Here is a 21,361-nt window from a genome sequence, read left to right on the forward strand (position 1 = left end):
GGAGTAAGTAAAGGTTTCACAGGGGCAGATCCAGGATTTTTTCTGGGGGGGGGAGGGGTCAAGGGTCTGATAGGTCTTCTCTCATTTGAGATTAAAAACAAAAACAACAATTACAGTAGAAAATATTCTTTGTTTATATGAAAGTTATTAATATTAAATTAAATGATTGAGGCTCCGTAATAAACAAAATAAAACGAACTTAATGATAAACTCATTAAAAATCTTGTCTATTTTTAAGCACCTGGTGGGGGGCACGAGCCCCTGTGCCCCTCCCCCCCCTAAATCTGCCTATGGGGTATCAAAAAACAATACTTGTCATCATTGGCGGAACCAGAGAGGAGCTATAAGAGGGGATATAGCACCCCCTCGGGTATCAAATTTATCTCATTTACGCCGGATAAAATAGTTAGTTGCTCGAACCCCACTACTGCTCGAAAGAACCCCCTAGGTCCCTCACCTACCTACCCTTGTACCTATCCAAGATCCACCACTGCTTGCAATGAATTTAATAAAATTGAAAAATGATAGAGGCCTAACTTTTGAGAATACCTAACTTACATCTTGATATGGCATACTGTTGAATACAACTGGGTAGAACGATAAGGACGTTAGCAATTTTTACGAGTTGGTAGTTCATCCCCATGAATAAAAATTCAAGTAAGGTATACATCTAGGTTACTACTGCTGTAAATCACTCTCTAATACAGCAAATTTTGGCATGCACCAAAATGGCAAGACTCTCACATAAATGGGACCAAGAATGAAAGCACCCCAATCTCAATGGCTGATGAGTAGAAGCACACCAAGATATGAGAGGTAAATAAATAATGCATACTTCATGATGTTTAAAATATGAATAGCTATGTTAAATAATTTCAATCTGTATCTTTGCTCTGCCTGAGTTTAAAACATACTTCAGTCTAATCGGATTGCAGTAAACTAATAGTATAAATACTACAACAATCACAAAAACAAATGTAAGGCACTTACTAGCATCAAACCCAACTGAAAATGCAACATTACTGTTGAAAATACCTATTTAAAAAATTTGTAATCCCACAATTCAAAACTGCATGTTGTCCTAACAATTTTTTATTACATATGTACGTATGTAGGGCTAAAATAACTAATTACAGTGGAACCTCGTTAAAGCGAGTACGGGCTATAGCGACACCCCCACTATTACGAGAGATAGCCGATGCACCGTCGATTGACCCTATAATAAGCGTGTTAAAAAATTCGTTTTTACGAGACCCTTTCGGTGTTGGCTCTCGCCATAGCGAGGGTTTCACCGCCGGAAGACTTTCATCAAGACTCCTTAACCTCTGTAATTGCTAGCGATCTGTTAGAAATGAAGTTAATGGAGTGCTCAGTCTCAAATTTATGTGGTAAACTGTCGTTCGATAAATATAATGATTGACGAAACAATGCTTTGCATGATTTTTATTCAGTGCGGCGCTTATAAATTGTTCGAATAGTTGGTCGTTATTTGAGTAAGGAAATTTAGTGATGCAAAAAAACATCGCCTTTTGCCTGGATTTATGCTTACGTTTATCGGATAGATGTTTATCTGTCGCCGCACCACTCCTGTTCCTGTATATCTGTTCGCAACAGGTATATTGGCTATTATTTGCTCCACCTCCGGTAAAGCGACAATTCGCTATAGCGAGTGATTATTAGTGAACCGTGGGGTGTCGTTATATCGAGGTTTCACTGTATGTCAGGCTAAGATGATACACTGGGCTAGAATGGAAAATTAACTGGAGACAATGTAATTTGGACTACTATCTACAGCTGAAACAGTTCAAATAATTTGTTCGACATAATGACTTAATTAAGTCCTATGAAAACCATGTTCCCATCAAAATATAATTTCCTAATAAATTACGACAAAACTAAGACATGCCAATCCATAAAAAGTATAGTCAACCAATTAAGACACAGCAGGTAAGTATCATGTCTTTCAATTGCTTCTGTCAAATAGGTAATTCACCAATAAAAAATTTATTAAAAAAAAAGATGTAAAAGAGCATCAGAAGCACAAGATAAAAATATTGAAGTCAACCGACTTTCCACACAGGAAAAAAGTGAAAGGCATAAAATAGATTTGAATATCTAGCTCACTAAAACACCCATATAAATTTTTCTAAAGGCGAGTTGGTTAGGAGTATGTAATATTTTCTGAAGAAAACAGCATTTTTATGAGCCATTTTTAAACAAAACAAAATCGTTATAACAAGAACAAAAAGTGCTCATCCACAATTCCTTTTATCATTAGTATTCCTCAGTAGGTTTCCTTTCTCAGGGCGGTTAAACATTGAATTTAAATAAGCCAAGAGTGCAAGACATTCCTGGATAATTTGTGAATCGCAGCCTCGAGGCAGCATCAGAGCTGAATGTGTCAAATGGAATAAAAAAAACTCAGATGATGCTCAATATTTTTATCAGACTCATGGCACACCATTAGGAAATTATTTTGGCTTTTCACCAGATCCACGCCAAATCAATAATTAAGAATACTCAAGTCTTTAACAAAACATGAGCTTTTATTACACACATTGGACAATAATTTAGCTTTTTCAAACAACTGGTGATTACTTAGGATTCCAACACTCATAAGACAACAAAGATTTGCTTTACATCACACAGCATACAGTGATTGCTTTCTCCAAATTTTCTCCATATCACAACAATTCCATTAGAACCTTCAACATTTGCGATGGACATGTTACCACAACTGAAAATACTAACTAACAGCACCAGGGAAAAAATGATAGCTCCCAAGGGTTGCAAAATTATTTTTTTAAACGAAAACCTCTTTAATCAAATATGGTTCTAATACCTTATGTTCTGCACTATTTTAGAAGCAATTCATGATTAAAAATATAAAAAAACAGATAATTCAGCAAAAACAAAACTAAACCAATAAGGCAAGACCAGCAACTAGAAGATTACGGACCTTAGAATTGTAACAAAAAAAAATTCGTAGGTGCCATACAAATTCATGGATTTGGTGAACATTTCCTTCATTGTAATATTAAATGCTATATTCTTTCAATGCAACGTACCCTTCGCAAAATGGCACGATGATGAGGCTAAGAACAGGTTCACATCAAGAGGATGATTTCCCAGAAGTCTTCAGTGATACTCAATCAACACACATCCACCAAAATATTGACACGAAGGAGAAACATGCACAAAAAATCATTGCATCCATTATATAAGTGAATCAGCAATGCACACTGCAGTCACTTTTATTGAAACTCTTCATGAATATTTACTCAGCTCCCATCATGAAGGGAATTTTGAAATCATCAAACAAACATGCATTGTAAGGTTTATAAGCCTGTAACCAATGTTTCAAGCTAGTTATACTTAGTGGATTAGGAAGAACAATTAATGTACAGTCTCTTGTAGTGATTTAAGGTTTAATTGGATGTTAATTTGAGAAAAAAGTGCTAAATAATTTAAACACCAGACAAAGAAACAAAAGACACAATTTTCTATTCTCGAAAGTCTTTGAAACTGAAACACTAATTAACAATATGCCTCTATACTGCTGATGGTTGAGGATCAAATAAGATACATCTAAATCCCACCAGTATGCACAAAGGAAAACAAAAATCGAATGTATGTATCTGAAAAATAGTTTACAGATTCACAAGAAAGACAGTTCACAAGTTATGACAATACTATCAATTACTGTTTTTTTCTAATCTGCCACACATTTTTAGCAAAATAGTGGCCTTCACGTAAAAAGCAAAATGGATTAATAAAGATAAAACTCACTCGCAGGAATGTTCTTTCGAAACTTTAATCATCCTCAGGTGGTAAAAAGTTCAAAATTATGGGAGATATATAAATTTGGAGTATAACTTTAGAGTTTGTATTCATACCGTGATTTCGGACACACATGATGTTGGTGCTTTAGAAATACACAGATAACCAATTCAAATAAAACTGGAATTTCGATTTACCTGCAATAAGGCAAGTACTGAGTGCAAATTTTTAAAAAGATAAGGTAACATAACTTTTCCCAAAAAGGATTACCTTTCATGCAAAAGTAAATTTAAATTGAAAACTGGAAAATAATTTGCATGAAAAAACTAAATTCGCATTGCAATTTTGGAAAAAATGCATAACCAATTAGATAAATACTGCTCCATTACGTATACAATATAACATTAAGACTTCCACCTCTGTCTCATTAAAGAATATTTAAGTCCACATGAAAAATAAAGTATGGATAAAATAAAATATTTATAAGACATCTCATACTCATCACAATAATTTTTATGGACTACAGTGGCAACAGAAGAATTCAGAGCACAATTAGCCAAAGGATTATCGCAGTATGATGCCCATTATAATGGCAAACAACAGTGGGAATGAACATAAAGAGATTCAAGCAATAGTCCCAACTATAATAAATTTACATTAACAACTAAAACATTATTCAACTACCCATAACTTATCAATAAGTATATAAGACACGTGCAACTAATCAGTCCCATTACATTGTCACTCCATCTTCTCCATCACGATCAGAAGTTTTAAGTATCAGTCTACAATCCTTCTAATTATTATTAATGTACACATTGAAAGAACTTCAAAATAATTTGGCAAATACCATGAGCACGATGGTTCATAACAACAAATGGCAATTGTTTTAATGTATGCTTATAATGTATTGATTAAAAATAAAAACCCCTGCTAGAGCTTATCTTCACATGTAGCACTCACTCGATCCAAATCAATGGGTATTAAACATCTTGACTCCACTACGCATAAAAATGCATGACTAGCAATAAAAAAAGTAAGCACAAGCCCTATCAACAAACTATATGCTCATGAATATCATGAGTATAAAAACATACAAAGTTGAAACAGGAACCATGAATTTAAAAAAAACAACATTTGTTCTCCATTTAAAGTCACCATAATAGAATTCTATGCGAATCATTATGGCCCAGGAAGAGATTTAAAAAATGATAAAATAAATATAGAATAACACGATCTATACGACACACAAGCACAAAATTTTTCCACAAAACAACACTCTTGATCCATCCATGGAAAAATTAATCACCCCAAATTAATACCCATAAATGCACTAGACAGTCTTAATACTCTGACGATAAATAAGCTCAGCTCTTTCTGGCATGAAGTTTACCCCAAATATGGTTTTCCAATTCGCCCTATGGAAGCTATATATATCCTCATGGGGCCACATACATAGTAATCAGTTAATTGAGCATCAACCTTACTCCAATCTTCACATTGTTCAACGACTGTGCAGTCGCAGCCGATGGGCTGCATTTAAAATTAAGGCAATCTCCAATGACTCTGCAAATAGCTCCACAAAGAGCAGAAGAGAACTTCTTAGATACCATATCACCTTTAGCAGGAAAAAATATGTTACCAGATGTTTTACAACACTTGAGGATAAAATTCTCAACCAATACATTCACAGAGAAAAAATTCTTCTGCCATTAATTGGAATGCATTTCATTTGTAATTGAGACATAGATCCTCTACCATACAGCCCAATACCCACATCATCTTTTTCTCTCAGATGATATCTGGTTTGTTATCCAATTTTAGCGGATATTTTAAATGCAAACCCTCCACAACACAGGCTTCCTGTATATCCAAATAAATCAAATGCCTCAAAGGAAACTGATTTTACAAATATCTCATAAACCTGCTCTCAATAAATACTGTAGGCAAATGCAAAATTATGGAAATCACAGCAAGGGACTTTTTCAGTTCAAAGATATTCCCACCTGGAAAATGAATGACCCTACAGCAATGACACATTCAAACCAGAAGATCTGGCGTCAGAGGAAAAGAAAGACCTTCCGGATGTTCACTCAGTAGCATAGCAGTCACCCAGTATAGCATTTCTGATGATGAAGTACCAGCAATTGTGTTTCCAAAGAAGGGTTTTTCTTTGCTTCTGCAATAAAAAAATACAAAGCCTGATTAGGAATAGCAAAAACAGAGAATACAAGTCTTAAGTTTTCAGGGGTCGTTTGTTCGAGACATTTTTCAGGGTACCAGAGGGATATTAAAAAAACTTCTCAATGAAATGGCAGTTCTAGAATACCTGAGGGTATTAAAACAAAAGATATAGACATACAATCTTCACCGAACTGGCCAAATAAATACATACATAATACATCATGATGATAACCTTTTTTTGTATTACCTCATGGTTTATGGATTACTAACACCTGATAGCCCTCTTTAATGTATGCCCTAATTGGTATACCATAACTATTTTAACAAAACTGGTAAGGAACGAATGACTTTGAAAGACTGTACGCATATCCAATTGTTAACATGGCAATTATCACTTTAAAGGCAAGAACAGTAGCCATGAGGACAAATTCAGAGACCAACTTATTTATTCCTCATCTAGAAAATGCACTACGTATGGTGTATTCATCACCACATAAAGATATTTTTTCCTTCCAAAGCCAAAGCTCATCCTTGGCAGCACTTAAAATGGTTGCAACAATTTTAAGTAAATTCCAATATAAATTTTTATACGTAATTATGTTGTAGAGAACAAATGGTTTCTTTTCAAAATCTCAAAGGAATACACAAGGGAGACATACATCTTGTTTTCACGCAAACAAAATAACAAATTACACAACACAGTCTACAAATTTATTTCACACATGAACATTACAAAATTTTACACTCACCTGCTTGGTTTTTTGGACTTGTCAATGAATGTAATGCACCACCTGAAATGATAAATGAAAAAATTACATCATAGTAGACAAGTTTTCAATTACCATTCAGTTAGATGAATAGTAAAACACAGCAGTTAATTTATGCACCACAAACATAATATTCTACCATGATTTGGCACAATAATTCAAAGATCTTCCTTGGATTTAGTAGCAATGAGATTAAAAATGAGGTTAAGAGCTAATTTCTGCTTCTTCACTGCAAATAAAGACATGTAAATATGCACTTGCAACGTATAAGCGGCATTTTTCATTACATAGGAATGCAACAGCACAGGAATCTTGAAGTTTTAGTATTTAAAACAATATTGTCACCTTCTGCCAAAAAGCCAAATCCAAATCTTGCATCACAAGCTCTATACTTTGCAAAAGTTCAAAATGTTGGCAAGTAAGTAAGTAAACTTCATAGCATGCAATTCTTTAAGCTGACATTAAATACATGAAATGTCAAAAAAATATCTTATGCATGAATAGAGGAAGAACTCTAGGGCTTCATACTGGGTCAGATTCTCTACACCTTCCAATTGATCAATGGGCAGCCAACAACAATGGAAGATATTACAGGTGATGTGTGCTCTCCCTTTCCCTCTCCCAATTTGCCCTTTCCAGGACATAGATGTATGTGATCGTCTGTTATTGACTGTTAAAACTCCCGATGTAAAGGCATCCCTGTGATGTTTTCGGGGGCAATTGAGATAAATAAATAAATACATAGAGTGTTTTGAAGGGGACTATAGGCCCCAAACCCCCCCCCCCCCCTAGATCTGCCACTGGCTTCAATTTATATTCTAGGGGGATTTTTTCCCATGCAAATCCATACATGAATAAGAATAGTTAATGACAGAAAAATGGAAGAAAAATATATTATCACATACCGAGATTGAGGATTTCTCTTTGGCTCATGTCCCAAATACCACAGTATATCTTCCACCTTCCATTCTGCAAGCTTAACGGCGCCCTAAAAAAAAGAAGGTTAAATAATTGATTAGAATCATAATGAATGGTTCACCAAAAAAAAGCAAACTTTTCAAGAAAGTCAGTAAAATTGTAAAAAAAATTTGCAGGCTCTCTCAGACACCAATTCATAAAATTTTTGGAAGTGAAATGTTCAAAATGTGTCTGATTTCATTGTTACTATGTATCTTTGGCCTGTACATGTAGGCCATTGTTAATTCTTTTTTAATTAACAGAGTCAAATTTATCAACTGAAATGAGTGAGTTTTACCAACATTACATAAAAATACTTGTAAAGGTGTGCACTAATGCTTGTTTCACAAAGAATATTGCTGGTAACACAAAATGCATCACACCAAAGACAATTACTTGTGAGAAAATAATATAATCAGAATAAATCAATGATGTACAAACTATATACGCAATGCCAGAAAAATGAGCCTAACTTACCCGCTTATCTTTGTAACAAGACAACTTTGCATGACTGAACTCAAACATGTAGGTCTTGAAAGACTTGGAACGCAAGTCAGCAAATCTTAACTCCCCATTCACAATGGTCGGTGGCTTAGTCTGAAAGTAAAGGTCTGGATTTACTCAATATGTACATGCAAAATATTACATAGAGCTCCTCACACACTGTTCAGCAAGAACTGAACCAATCAAACAAGGAAGGTCACCAAGTATCACCACCAGATCACGTTCAAACTTCCCAGTGTGATAGAAAATGAAATTTTAAGATATACATACATAAGTGTTTTTTCTCCGACGTCCACGGGACCTTAGAATAGGGTGGTTTCCTATTATTTTTTTGTTGCCTAAATCGAAAGATTATTACTCCTGGAGTACGTATTTCACGCTTTTAGATTTGTAAATGACGATATCTATTTTGACGCTTAAGTATGAATGTCGGGAAGTCTCTCCGCATGACGTATTTCTGGTTCCCCCTCCCGCCCTGCGAGGTGACCTTGAGGCGAGGCTTAGCGCTGATACGACGCAGGCTGCTAGCGGCTAGCCTAGTACCCTGCTGACTGGTAGCGCTTGGCTTAAATAAGGATTATTAATAGCTTATCAAACAAGGAAAACTTTCCGACCTTAGCCAGTTTTAATAAGTGATTATTAAGACATGTTTCCCTGAGCTCTGCGCCTCATGCATGCAATGGTAACCTCAGACGACGTATAACTCCTATCTTCTCGTGTAGAAACTAGGTCCCTGTGACGTCACGTGGAGTGGCATCGCATGGGCGCCAATCTGGCCCTTTTCAAATGAGGATAAAAATGGACCATTGCCATTCGTCTAACCCGGTATTTCTAAAACAAAATAATTTGTATATTATGAATACACTGATGGTGGGTAACGAATCACAATCAATGCCTTTCGTTTTCTTTGATGAAGGAAACCACCCTATTCTAGATATCTTTCATAGAAGGCAACACAGCAAACTCCCAATTATCCAGGCTACAGTCCAGCCGGAGAGAGTTGTCCAATGGAAGTTCAAAGGGAGGGGAGGAGAACCCTGCACCAGCACGGTTTGCAGCCAATCACTGTCCCCCAAACGCACCTCACACTCTTGCCTAGTAATACAATGTTGTCACATGCATAATAATAATATCAGGCCTAACTTTTGCACAGTGATAAACCAAACTAAATAATTAAAAGTCACGAAATATGTATAAAATTCGAAGAATCAAGCGAGATGGGGTGGAATTGATTCATCATGAAACACTGACTTGCAATTTTCCACAAAAATAAAATTTAATTCGACTTGAGTTTCGATGTTACTACATCATTTTCAAGGTACAACTGAGGCCTTGAAAATGATGTACAGTGCAACCTCGATATAACGACACCCCACGGTGCACTAATAAACACTCGTTATAGCGAATTGTCGCTTTACCGGAGGTGGAGCAAATAATAGCCAATATACCTGTTGCGAACAGATATACAGGAACAGGAGTGGTGCGGCGATAGATAAACATCCATCCGATAAATGTAAGCATAAATCCAGATGAAAGGCGATGTTTTTTGCATCACTAAATTTCCTTACTCAAACATCGACTAATTATTCAAACAATTTATAAGCGCCGCACTGAATAAAAATCATGCAAAGCATTGTTTTGTCAATCATTATGCCAATGCACAACCGACGAAGCCATTTTTCTATGCACTTAATTAGTTCATTTACGTGATCATTCTATTATTTTGGTATTTTCCACTGAAAATTCAAAAATGAACTGATAAAACAGTATCGCGGTTATTTAATGCCTCAAATGTTTCCATTGGTGTATGCTTATTGTTTCTGTACGTTAAGCGGCAATGAAGTAAAATAACGCATTACATTTGTTTCTACAGGCGAAAACGGTGGAAGGTTATATAACGTTCCCGCCTTGGAAGACATTTTCTATCAGATAATGTAATATCTTCATCATCTACGGTAAAAAGTTTGCTAAGTTTGAAAAACGATGTGATTAAAATTGCCGTTGTTGAAAAAAGTTTCTTTATGACTTTTACGCTCGCGACGTATTTGAAATAATACGCTGAGTTTACCACGGCACTGCAAACGAGAGTTAGTTGTTCTGTGAGTTCTTCCAGCGGCCACCAGAGGATGCTCGGCTACCCACGTGACAAAAGAGAGCGCCAGTACGACTCCGACCACTGACGTGAATAGTTCACCCTTGTAAATCCGCAGTGGAGAATAAATACGTCCATCCGGACAATTCACGCTGAGTATCATTGCTTCGTACATCCTACATCATCGCTAAGGCACACTATACCTACCTTTAGAGGCATCATTGCAAGAAATACCTCATACTGCAAGGGTTTTGTCGGGGAGTTGTATGTAACAAAGTTCCGTTTCGTGTATGTTATATGACGCGGGGAATACTTCTGAAGATACTTATGATCGGAGTCCTTTCTTCCACGACTTCGGGTTTACACCACAGGCATCACCAGCAATTATGAGGGGAGATAACGCTTTGGTGCTTTGCATTAGTATAATCAACCTTCCGCACTCTTAAAATTCTCGATTCGCAATCTATCCCTGATATACTCCGCTTTAGGCTTAGGCGTAGCCTCTTTCTCAGAAGTTCCCGCAGATTTGAGTGGACAAAACCACCCGAACAAAGCTCCTTATAACTCTTCATCGTCTGCATTCCCTGGGCGCTTTTGTTTGTTTTTAATTTTGCAGAGCGAATAGGAAGATAAATGAATTTCGAAACTCTCATATTACTCCTTTATTTTTATTTTCTCGCTTAGACGTGTTTGGTTTTTTTTTGGCCATGGTGACTGCCATCAAATGCTTTCTATTCACGCAACTCACGGACGTACGGGTATGCTGCAGACTGCTTTCTGCCGCCCGAGGAACAAAAGAAGATGAAGCATTCGCGAATGCTAATGCCACAATATTTTCACCAAAATTAACTACTTATTTATCGAACGACAGTTTACCACATAAATTTGAGACTGAGCACTCCATTAACTTCATTTCTAACAGATCGCTAGCAATTTCAGAGGTTAAGTAGTCTTGATGAAAGTCTCCGGCGGTGAAACCCTCGCTATGGCGAGAGCCAACACCAAAAGGGTCTCGTAAAAACAAATTTTTTAACACGCTTATTATAGGGTCAATTGATGGTGCATCGGCTATCTCTCATTATAGCGGGGGTGCCGCTATAGCCCGTACTCGCTTTAACGAGGTTCCACTGTAGTAAGCTCAGTTGTACCTTGAAAATGATGCAGTAACATCGAAACTCGAGTCGAATTAAATTTTATTTTTGTGGAAAATTGCAAGTCAGTCTTTCATCACGAAATATGAGTCTAAAATTTTTCTTCCTTTCAAAATAATCAACATAAATATTCTCTTTTGGGTCAAATTGACCCAGCCGGGCATTCTGGTGTTAAACGGACTGCTACGCATATCACGCTAAGTTCCCGAGTGCCTATTGCGGGTCACGGGGCGCGAGAAGAAATCGGAGGGGTGCAGTTTGGGGCAGGATTTTTCTTTTGAGATTTCACAGCCATATGAAGTACTGAAACAAGCCTAAACTACCAAAACAAGCCCTTTCTTCGAATCACCAAAGCAGGGGATTCTTCCTTCGGGTCCTTCATGCTCTTCGTCCCTTCCGGCTCCTTTCTTAAGGGAACCCTTTTGTTTACATGTGAGGTGGGCATCTCCCTTTCTTACCTGGCAACCTTGCCACCTGCCCCAAAATAGGCCCTTCTAAAAGTCAACGGACAAGTCTCAGCTGCCAGACTGTAATGATGGGGAGAGGCGACACAAATTACCACAAAAAAAAGATAATTCAAACTTTTACTGCAATTTCTCGTACAGTTCATAATTTTCAGAAATCAAACGAATTACTATTTATGCACATAGCCTGCCAAATTAGCCTGTTTCCCACTCTAACTAAATTATAAAATTCACGGTTTTTTCCAGGTTTTCACAGTCTAAATGCCGTCAGATTCACAGTCTGTGAATAAGGCATTTTAGACAGAAATATTGATCACGTAATAATCATCAGCTGCACATTAACTACAAATTTAACAAACATGGCAGGGTGGAAGGGAAGTGAAGAAGTGTCTGATTTTCCGCCAGGGTTAATGAACACTTTACCGGTTACCGGTCTTCCAATCACAGGCTTAAGGTCAATGTGTCGCCATGGCTCATGTACCAATAACTGCTCTTCGAATACACGTGTGTAGATAAATGCATGGACAGTGTCTGCACGTGATTCGGCCTTGAAACATGATCCAGACATCGATTTTTCTTTTCATCTGTCAATCGTAGTTCTACAATATAGTTTGAGAGATTTTTAAGGATTTATGACGAAATTCACGGCTATTTCCAGGTTTTTTCACGGTAGACTAACTTCACGGTTTATTCACGTTTAAGTGGGAACCCTGTCGATCTTTTTAGTGGAGATAACGTGATGGTATCCACATTCCTACCGCTCCATATACTCCAGCAAACCATCTGTCTGTCTCTAGATGATCGGGAGTTTGCTGTAATACTACAATGCCTAGAATGATGCAATCCACGACACAACAACACTGAAATATCGTAGCAATTAGCCCAATTCACATTTAAGGACTCTTCTTTCCTTGCTAGGCATAAAGAGCAATGCAGAAGGGGCTGTATTGCCACCATATTGTGGCAATGATGGGATGGTGCCATTTGACACAAAATGTGCAGGAACCCTAGGCTCTAGGCTGGCAGCTGTTGAGAGTGAACCGTTGAGAAAATAGCTGGTGCTACGATTACAGCTATTCGAAAGCAGCCACATAAAATGTCACCAATTGAAGAAAAAGTATCATACTTTTACCATAAAAATTACTGAATCAGCTAAGAGGTGGGGGAACAGCATTACAGTGCAACCTCGATATAGCGACACCCCACGGTGCACTAATAAACACTCGCTATAGCGAATTGTCGCTTTACCGGAGGTGGAGCAAATAATAGCCAATATACCTGTTGCGAACAGATATACAGGAACAGGAGTGGTGCGGCGACAGATAAACATCTATCCGGCAAACGTAAGCATAAATCCAGACGAAAGGCGATGTTTTTTTTGCATCACTAAATTTCCTTACTCAAACAACGACTAACTATTCAAACAATTTAAAGCGCCGCACTGAATAAAAATCATGGAAAGCATTGTTTCGTTAATCATTATGCCAATGCACAACCGACGAAGCCATTTTTCTATGCACTTAATTAGTTCATTTACGTGATCATTCTATTATTTTGATATATTCCACTGAAAATTCAAAAATTAACTGATAAAACAGTATCGCGGTTATTTAATGCCTCAAAGGTCTCCTTCCATTGGTGTATGTTTATTGTTTCTGTACGTTAAGCGGCAGTGAAGTGAAATAACGCATTACATTTGTTTCTATAGGCGAAAACGGTGGAAGGCTGTATAACGTTCCCGCCTTGGAAGACTTTTTCTATCAGATAATGTAATATCTTCATCATCTACGGTAAAAAGTTTGCTAAGCTTGAAAAATGACGTGATTAAAATTGCCGTTGTTGAAAAAAAGTTTCTTTTTGAGTGTTACGCACGCGACGTATTTGAAATGATACACCGAGTTTACCACGGCACTGCAAACGAGAGTTAGTTGTTCTGTGAGTTCTTCCAGCGGCCACCAGGGGATTCTCGGCTACCCACGTGACTAAAGAGAGCGCCAGTACGACTCCGACCAGTGACGCGAATAGTTCACCCTTGTAAATCCGCAACGGAGAATAAATACGTCCATCCGGACAATTCACGCTGAGTATCATTGCTTCATACATCCTACATCATCACTAAGGCGCACTACCTACCTTTAGAGGCATCATTGCAAGAAATACCTCATACTGCAAGGGTTTTGTCGGGGAGTTGTATGTAAAAAAAAAAGTTCCGTTTCGTCTATGTTATATGACGCGGGGAATACTTCTAAAGATACTTATGATGGGAGTCCTTTCTTCCACGACTTCAGGTTTACACCGCAGGCATCACCAGCAATTGTGAGGGGAGATAACACTTTGTTGCTTCGCATTATTATAATTAACCTTCCGCAATCTTAAAATTCTCGATTCGCAATCTATCCCTAAAATACTCCGCTTCAGGCTTGGGCGTAGCCCCTTTCTCGGAAGTTCCCGCAGATTTGAATGGGCAAAACCACCCGAATAAAGCTCCTTATAACTCTTCATCGTCTGCATTCCTTGGGCGCTTTTGTTTTTTTTTATCGTGAAGAGCGAATAGGAAGATAAATTAATTTCGACACTCTCATATTACTCCTTTATTTTTATTTTCTCGCTTAGACGTGTTTGGTGTTTTTTGGCCATGGTGACTGCCATCAAATGCTTTCTATTCACGCAACTCACGGACGTGCGGGTATGCTGCCGACTGCTTTCTGCCACCCAAGGAACAAAAGAAGATTAAGCATTCGCGAATGCTAATGCCACAATATTTTCACCAAAATTAACTACTTATTTATCGAACGACAGTTTACCACATAAATTTGAGACTGAGCACTCCATTAACTTCATTTCTAACAGATCGCTAGCATTTACAGAGGTTAAGGAGTCTTGATGAAAGTCTTCCGGCGGTGAAACCCTCGCTATGACGAGAGCCAACACCCAAAGGGTCTCGTAAAAACGAATTTTTTAACACGCTTATTATAGGGTCAATTGACGGTGTATCGGCTATCTCTCGTTATAGCGGGAGTGTCGCTATAGCCCGTACTCGCTTTAACGAGGTTCCACTGTATTACATAGTGAGGAGAAAAACTTATCTAGTTAGCTAATGGTTAGTATCGTAACAAGCTTTTCTTCTTTCTATCCTTCCAATGCAATTTTATTGAGCTGGTATCATAACCTTTTCATCTTTCAGAACCCAATTTTATACAAGGATCCAGAGAGAATATTTCACTCCTTCAAAACCACGAGATAATTTTTAGAATGGTAATACATATTGCTGGATATTTAGAATTGCCGAAGCATTCACTTAGGAAATATGGAAACTGGAATCGCTTTAAAGAATGACCAAGACAATGCAATTACCAATTTATTTCATCATGCCTGAATTACCAATTAATTGTCTGCAGCATGTCAAAGAGCATGAAACCCATTCAGACTGCTATGCACTAGTATCTTGGAAAAAAAAACATTTTCACCAAATTTTCTACTGATAAAACAGACACATCCATTTCATGAACATCAAAATCTTAATGTAATCCTAGCTTTTCAAGAATAAAACAAAATGTCAACCATCCATAAAAAATACACCTGTTAAACTTGTAAGACAACACCTATGAAATACGTCATTTTAATGAAACCGATTTCAAGAGGAATGTAAATGAAAAAAGGCATACCATTGAATGTAAGATTTAAATAATTACAAAGTAAAATCATAGAATTTTGACGAAAATCTACACAAAAAAAATGTTTTTGCTATCATGATGTCAAGTATGACTGCTCTACTATAAAAATTTTCTGCATGTTGATCCATCTCAATTGGGCAATGATTTATCAAAGATTGAGAAAGGGCTCTTTCTTCCATCTCTGCAAAAATTTTGAGCGATGTTTCAGAGATTCTTTTCCAATCACTAATCACCTCAAATGGATTGAAACAAATAATAATTCTATGCCAATTTAATCATAAATCAAATGAGCCCATCAAAAGATATCTGCCAGGCTCTTGGTCTAAAAATGTCTGCAACACAAGTAGATGTAAAGTAACTATTCAAATCTTGTTTTATGAGATACAATAGTGATAAACTCACCCTGGCCAGATGAGCAGCCTCAGAGAGCAACGTTTTTGGTGCCAATGCAAGGAGATTATCTTTGCGGTCCGCATCGTCCCAGGATGCCCAGCGAAGGACCGCATCCAGGACTCCCTCCATTGGGTGAAGGGGTCTCACGAGGGCACCACCCATCACTCGCTCTTCGAGGCCCCACGTCTCACCCTTCCCCTTCAAACCAAGCTGCTCACACAGGTCCAACACCAGCTGACCAGACAGCTTCTGAGGCGTCACCTACCCAAGGACAACAGAGAAGAGACGAGTCAATTTGGTAAGACCAGAAAACAACGATTCTCCACAGCCATCTTTAAGTGTGGCTTCAAACATTGGCACAGCCACAACAGGAAATCCAGGGCAGTGTTTCAAGTCCTCCAAAAGAGAAAAGTGATGAATTTTACTAAGGTTGGTTTGGCACCACTTCTTTGTTGGTTCCCATTCTGGTTCTTTGTTTGGCTCACACCATTGGTTGTCAGCACCAGTTCTAAGTTCCAGATCTTGATCATATTATGTAATTTTCATTACTTATTTCTTAAAATCTTTTGGAGATTTTTGTTAGGTTACATCAAAACTGCTTAAAATAATGCATCTAGTAATCTCCAAAAAGATTTGGGTTATGATATAAAGAAGGAATATAAGCACTAAATAAACTGCAGCAAGCATTGTATTAAAAATTTACATGAAAATAGCCAGAATCAACACATAACCTCCCCCTTCAATGCCATCAAAAGCTTCAATAATATGACTGATGTCTTTTTACTTTTATGTCCAAAACACCATCAGGAGACAAAGGCAATTGCGGTGATGAAAAATTAAAGATAACTGGCCAAGTGAACATCACCTGGGCCTCCTTGCTGAAGCTAAAGAGAAAGCTGGGCCCACAATAAGCTCCACAGAGTACCGATCCCAGGGAAAAAGAAGATTCAGGCCCCTTTCATCACTGAGCACAAAATGGGGCCAAAAATTTGACCCCAGGATTCTGGGACCTGAGGGGGTCTAGATCCCAGGGATTTTTCCCTCAGTTCCCACTCTTGGTGAGTCCACTAACACTACCGAATTTTTCTCAACCTTCACTATATGCTGTTAGTGAACTGAGGTGAAATGATTCATTTTCTAATGATGGAAGAAGATAAAGACAACAATTTGCCACTGTGGCAATATGGAAAAAGGACTCATAGGAAGCCAGAACTCATGCACAAATTTAGACAAGGACATTTCAAATCAATTATTGTTAACATAAATTAATGTAACACAAAATTTGATAAAGTTAATTATGCAAGTTGTTGAACAATTTAACGTCATTTTGATTTCAAAGGAAGAAAAAATTAAATACCACTAGTTTTATAGACTAACCCAGTTTATAATAAGCCAAGTGCATTATTTTTAGCATGCCCAACGTTTTGTGACCCACTGCTTGTCACTTAATAGGAAGGTTGGCTGCCATATTTTCCATCATACAGGTTTTGAAGCATTGATTTCCATTACGATGATGACTTCTACAGATTTTGCTTGCCCATTCCAGCCCTTTGAGGAGTATTTGATTGAATATATGACAATAGGGTGGTTTCCTATTACTTTTTTATTGCCTAAATCGAAAGATTATTACTCCTGGAGTACGTATTTCACGATTTTAGATTTTTAAAAGACGATATCTATTTTTAGCGATTAAATGAAAAGTGAAAATTTTCAAGCGCGTGAAAACGCCACGCGTAAGTGGGAATGATGGGAAAAAGTCCGTGTGATGCATTTCTGGTTCCCCCTCCCGCCCTGTGAGGTGATCTTGGGCGAGGCTCTAAGCGCTGATACGACGCAGAATGCTAACGGGTAGCTGAGTGCCATGCTATCTGGTAGCACTTGACTTAAAAAAGGTTTATTAATACCTTATCAAACGAAGAAAACTTTCCGACCTTAGCCAGTTTTAATAAGTGATTATTAAGACATGTTTCCCTGAGCTCTGTGCATGCATTGGTAACCTCAGACGATGTAAAACTCCTATCCTCTCATGTAGAGACTAGGTCCCTGTGACGTCACGTGGAGTGGCATCGCATGGGTGCCAATCTGGCCCTTTTCAAATGAGGATAAAAATGGACCATTGCCATTCGTCTAAACCGGTATTTCTAAAACCAAATAATTTGTGTATTATGAATACACTAATGGTGGGTAACGAATCGCAATCAATGCCTTTAGTATTCTTTGATGAAGGAAACTAACCTATTGAAGAATGGGTTTCATACCGTAACATGAACACAGCTAGTTCCCTTGTCACTGTTTGCCGATGAGTCTGGAGGGAAGATATGAATCCACACTTTGAGGTCTCCTGACGGAGGCATCCAGCCACCTGGGAAGGCCTTTTTGCTCTCCGAATCCCTGCAAGTCACTCGCGGTGTAGCGGTCGATTCTTCACCAACCGACGCAGCAGGAGATATGGATGCAGCCACAAAATGTCGCTCCAAAACCTCCCGCATCTTTTTTTCTCGTGCTTCTTCTTCAGGGGATATGTCAAAGAGGGAGTAGAAGAGGGAGACAAGGTCCAGAACTACTTCAGACTCACGCCTGGACCATCCAAGGGAGTCGTTGCCCTGGAAATGTTCAAGATACAAAAAATTAAAATTATTAATTATACTTCTGAATGTAAAAAATGCTATTAAAAAAATTCTTATGGATTACAAGTTGAACAATTGAGGGTTCTTTCAGAAGGTGCAGTGTCCACTGCACACTGTCAGCAATTAGCAGCATGGCTTTGAGTCCCTATACATTCAATAGGGCACAAAATACTGTGCCATGGCCGATAGAAAAGGGTGTCATATCATCGCATAATTTGATGAGTCTGAAGGCACCAATAAGAGCCCATTATTATTTCAAGTCATGACACCAAGCTGTCAACAACAGATGCTATAAAGTCAGTTTTGAAAACAGCCTAACCTTAACACATCTTGGTTCTGTGTTCTTCAAATTTGACCTCTCCAAGGAGACATTTCTCCATGATTTCTTCTACATTTTCTTTTGTTAAATATTTCATAAGCTACTAGTAGTAAAATTTCACCATGAATAAAATAACAAATGAACAGGAGGGTTTTCATATATGTACATCCGACACATCTGCAGCACTTTACCCTAATTTTTCACAGCCACACTATATCTACACATCCACTTGCCGAGTTGTTATAAAGTGCTAGACAAATTCAAACAGAAGGATGGTAAAAATAGACACACTAAATGGAGGGTAACCAAAAGCTGAAATACAGTGTGGTCATTAAAAACTGTGGACATGTGATAAAAATAATTTAACACTGGGATTTGAAGACTTCTAGCAGATATTTCACTAATTTCATAATAATGGATTTAATTGGATGAAAGAAAATCCTGATCAGATGCTAAAAAAAGTCAAAAAAATAGTAACAAATGATATGGTAATTTGCATCAATCAGTAATAATAGCTTTAACCTCACCTCTACATGCATTAGAGTAGGGCCCCAAATAGCAGCCAAATTCTCCACTGGCATCAAATTCCGCTCTTGCTGCGAGTGAACATAGTTCAAGTGAGACAGGAGACGACGAAGTGTGAGATGATTGACAAGCGGCAGTTTCTCCAGAAGAATGCGATACAATTTCACTTTTTCCTCTTTGTCCTCCGACTCTGAAAAGAAAACAATACCAGGAGAATAATTAAAACATTGAAATTTCAAAGAAAGCAATCATATTACAATAACTACCGTATTTACCCCTAGAAGCCGCGCATTTTTTTTCTGGAAATGCCGGTGAAAAAATGGGGTTGCGCAGCTTACACGAATCCTCCAACTTTAAATGTAAGCCGCATTCCATTTTTCCTCAAATTCTTAACGTTTATTTCTCCAGAGTTAAGCATTGAAACTAGGACACCTTCGCAGGAATTACATTTCCAACATTATTTAACCGTATTAATCATGGAAACGTAAATTTATCGATTTAGCAAGGAATTACGAGGTCCTATATTAGACCGCACCCAAGAACCATCAGGAAGTTTTTTTTCCCTCACGAGCTGGCCCAAAAATGGGGGTGAGCGAGATACACAAGGGCACTGCATACACAAGTAAATATGGTACTAACTTTAAGTCTCCATCAAACAATCGAATAGGGTCTTTTAATGTTACGAAAAATAGCAATGCAAGAGAAAGTAAAACCATAAACACATATAAAACAATTCACTCATTACAATATCAGTCACAAATTCACAACAAAACTTGCGTAATAGATGTCTTGACCCGATGGTATTTACATGTATGCTATGAGCTGGATACTTTGATTGTACACATCTTCATTTCTCTTTTCTCTTCTTTAATAAAAAAGGAAACAAAGATGGAAGGGGCGAAAGAAAAAAGCCACAGACCAACATTTAAACAAATCAAGACCCATGAGGAAACATCAGTCTTTTCCATACTGTGTTCCATCAAGAGTTACTGTGGTGCTGACTCCATGGGGCCTGAGGGGGCCTAAGCCCCCTCAATAATTCGTTATGGGGGTGCGGAAAAAATGTGTCAGGCTTGTCGATTTTCCCCGGAGTGTCCAGATATCGAGATTCTAGTTATCAGGGTTCTAATGTTGATCATATGACTGACATCTTCTAAAATGCTTAAAAACTTAAAACTCACTACTTATAAAATTTCCTGGGGCAAGATCCCCAGCTTGGCCCCCCAATATTTTTTGTAAGTCAGCATCCTTGAAGAGTTACAAGGCATTTAACTTCAATCCAAGCAGAATTGTATACCCTCATGAGTAGCAGTAATAAGACTATCTACTGCCTGTAGTTCATTCACTAAAAACATTTCCATAGGGCAAGCAAACCAATTTTGCACATAGCATATCACTATGTCACACTATATTCTGCACTCAAGGTAGGCAAAATCTACATAAAATTGAATTGTTCAACAGCCATTTTATTTTTTACTATTATTTTATTAGTGTAGTGTAAGTTTATGAAGTTTCAATTTCTTAAGAAGCCACACCATGAGAAGAAAATAAAAATGACCATAAAACTTCTTACCAGCAATTTTGCAGAAGTCATCATGTAATGTGGGGGTCAAAAGAGGCTCTGGGAGATCTCTGAAAAATCGCTTGAGAACAGCAGCAACATCGTACTCTGTGTAATCACGTCTAGTCAACTGTACTTCCCAAGCATTTCGTTGGAATTCAGTTAAGAGTCGTGTGACAGTGGAATTGGATCCACTCCGTCGATATATGCCTTCAGACATCCCCCCTAAAAGTGAAAGAGAAACAACATCAGTTTATCGCATTTAATGGTAAATTTATGGCTATATCAGTAACATTTTCAAGTTTTAAACGTTTTTGTCTCGTGCAAGACTTTAAGGAATATGCTCATGATTGTGAATGAAAA

General features: G+C 37.7%; 1 protein-coding gene across 1 annotated transcript in view; it reads right to left on the reverse strand.

Annotated features, from left to right (window-relative positions):
* Window positions 1-2,525: 2,525 nt before the first annotated feature.
* LOC124159260 overlaps window positions 2,526-21,361 on the reverse strand; it is a 53,666-nt gene continuing 34,830 nt past the window's right edge. Inside the window, exons 7-14 of the mRNA XM_046534955.1 lie at window positions 21,011-21,223; window positions 19,440-19,627; window positions 18,225-18,569; window positions 15,976-16,227; window positions 8,166-8,285; window positions 7,637-7,719; window positions 6,714-6,755; window positions 2,526-5,959 (exon numbers count right to left, since the gene is read on the reverse strand). Of these exons, the coding sequence (XP_046390911.1) occupies window positions 5,821-5,959; window positions 6,714-6,755; window positions 7,637-7,719; window positions 8,166-8,285; window positions 15,976-16,227; window positions 18,225-18,569; window positions 19,440-19,627; window positions 21,011-21,223 (1,382 nt within the window). The 3' untranslated portion in view covers window positions 2,526-5,820. The remainder of the gene's footprint in view (window positions 5,960-6,713; window positions 6,756-7,636; window positions 7,720-8,165; window positions 8,286-15,975; window positions 16,228-18,224; window positions 18,570-19,439; window positions 19,628-21,010; window positions 21,224-21,361) is intronic.

The sequence above is a fragment of the Ischnura elegans genome, chromosome 5, assembly GCF_921293095.1.
Source record: "Ischnura elegans chromosome 5, ioIscEleg1.1, whole genome shotgun sequence".
Lineage (NCBI taxonomy): Eukaryota > Metazoa > Arthropoda > Insecta > Odonata > Coenagrionidae > Ischnura > Ischnura elegans.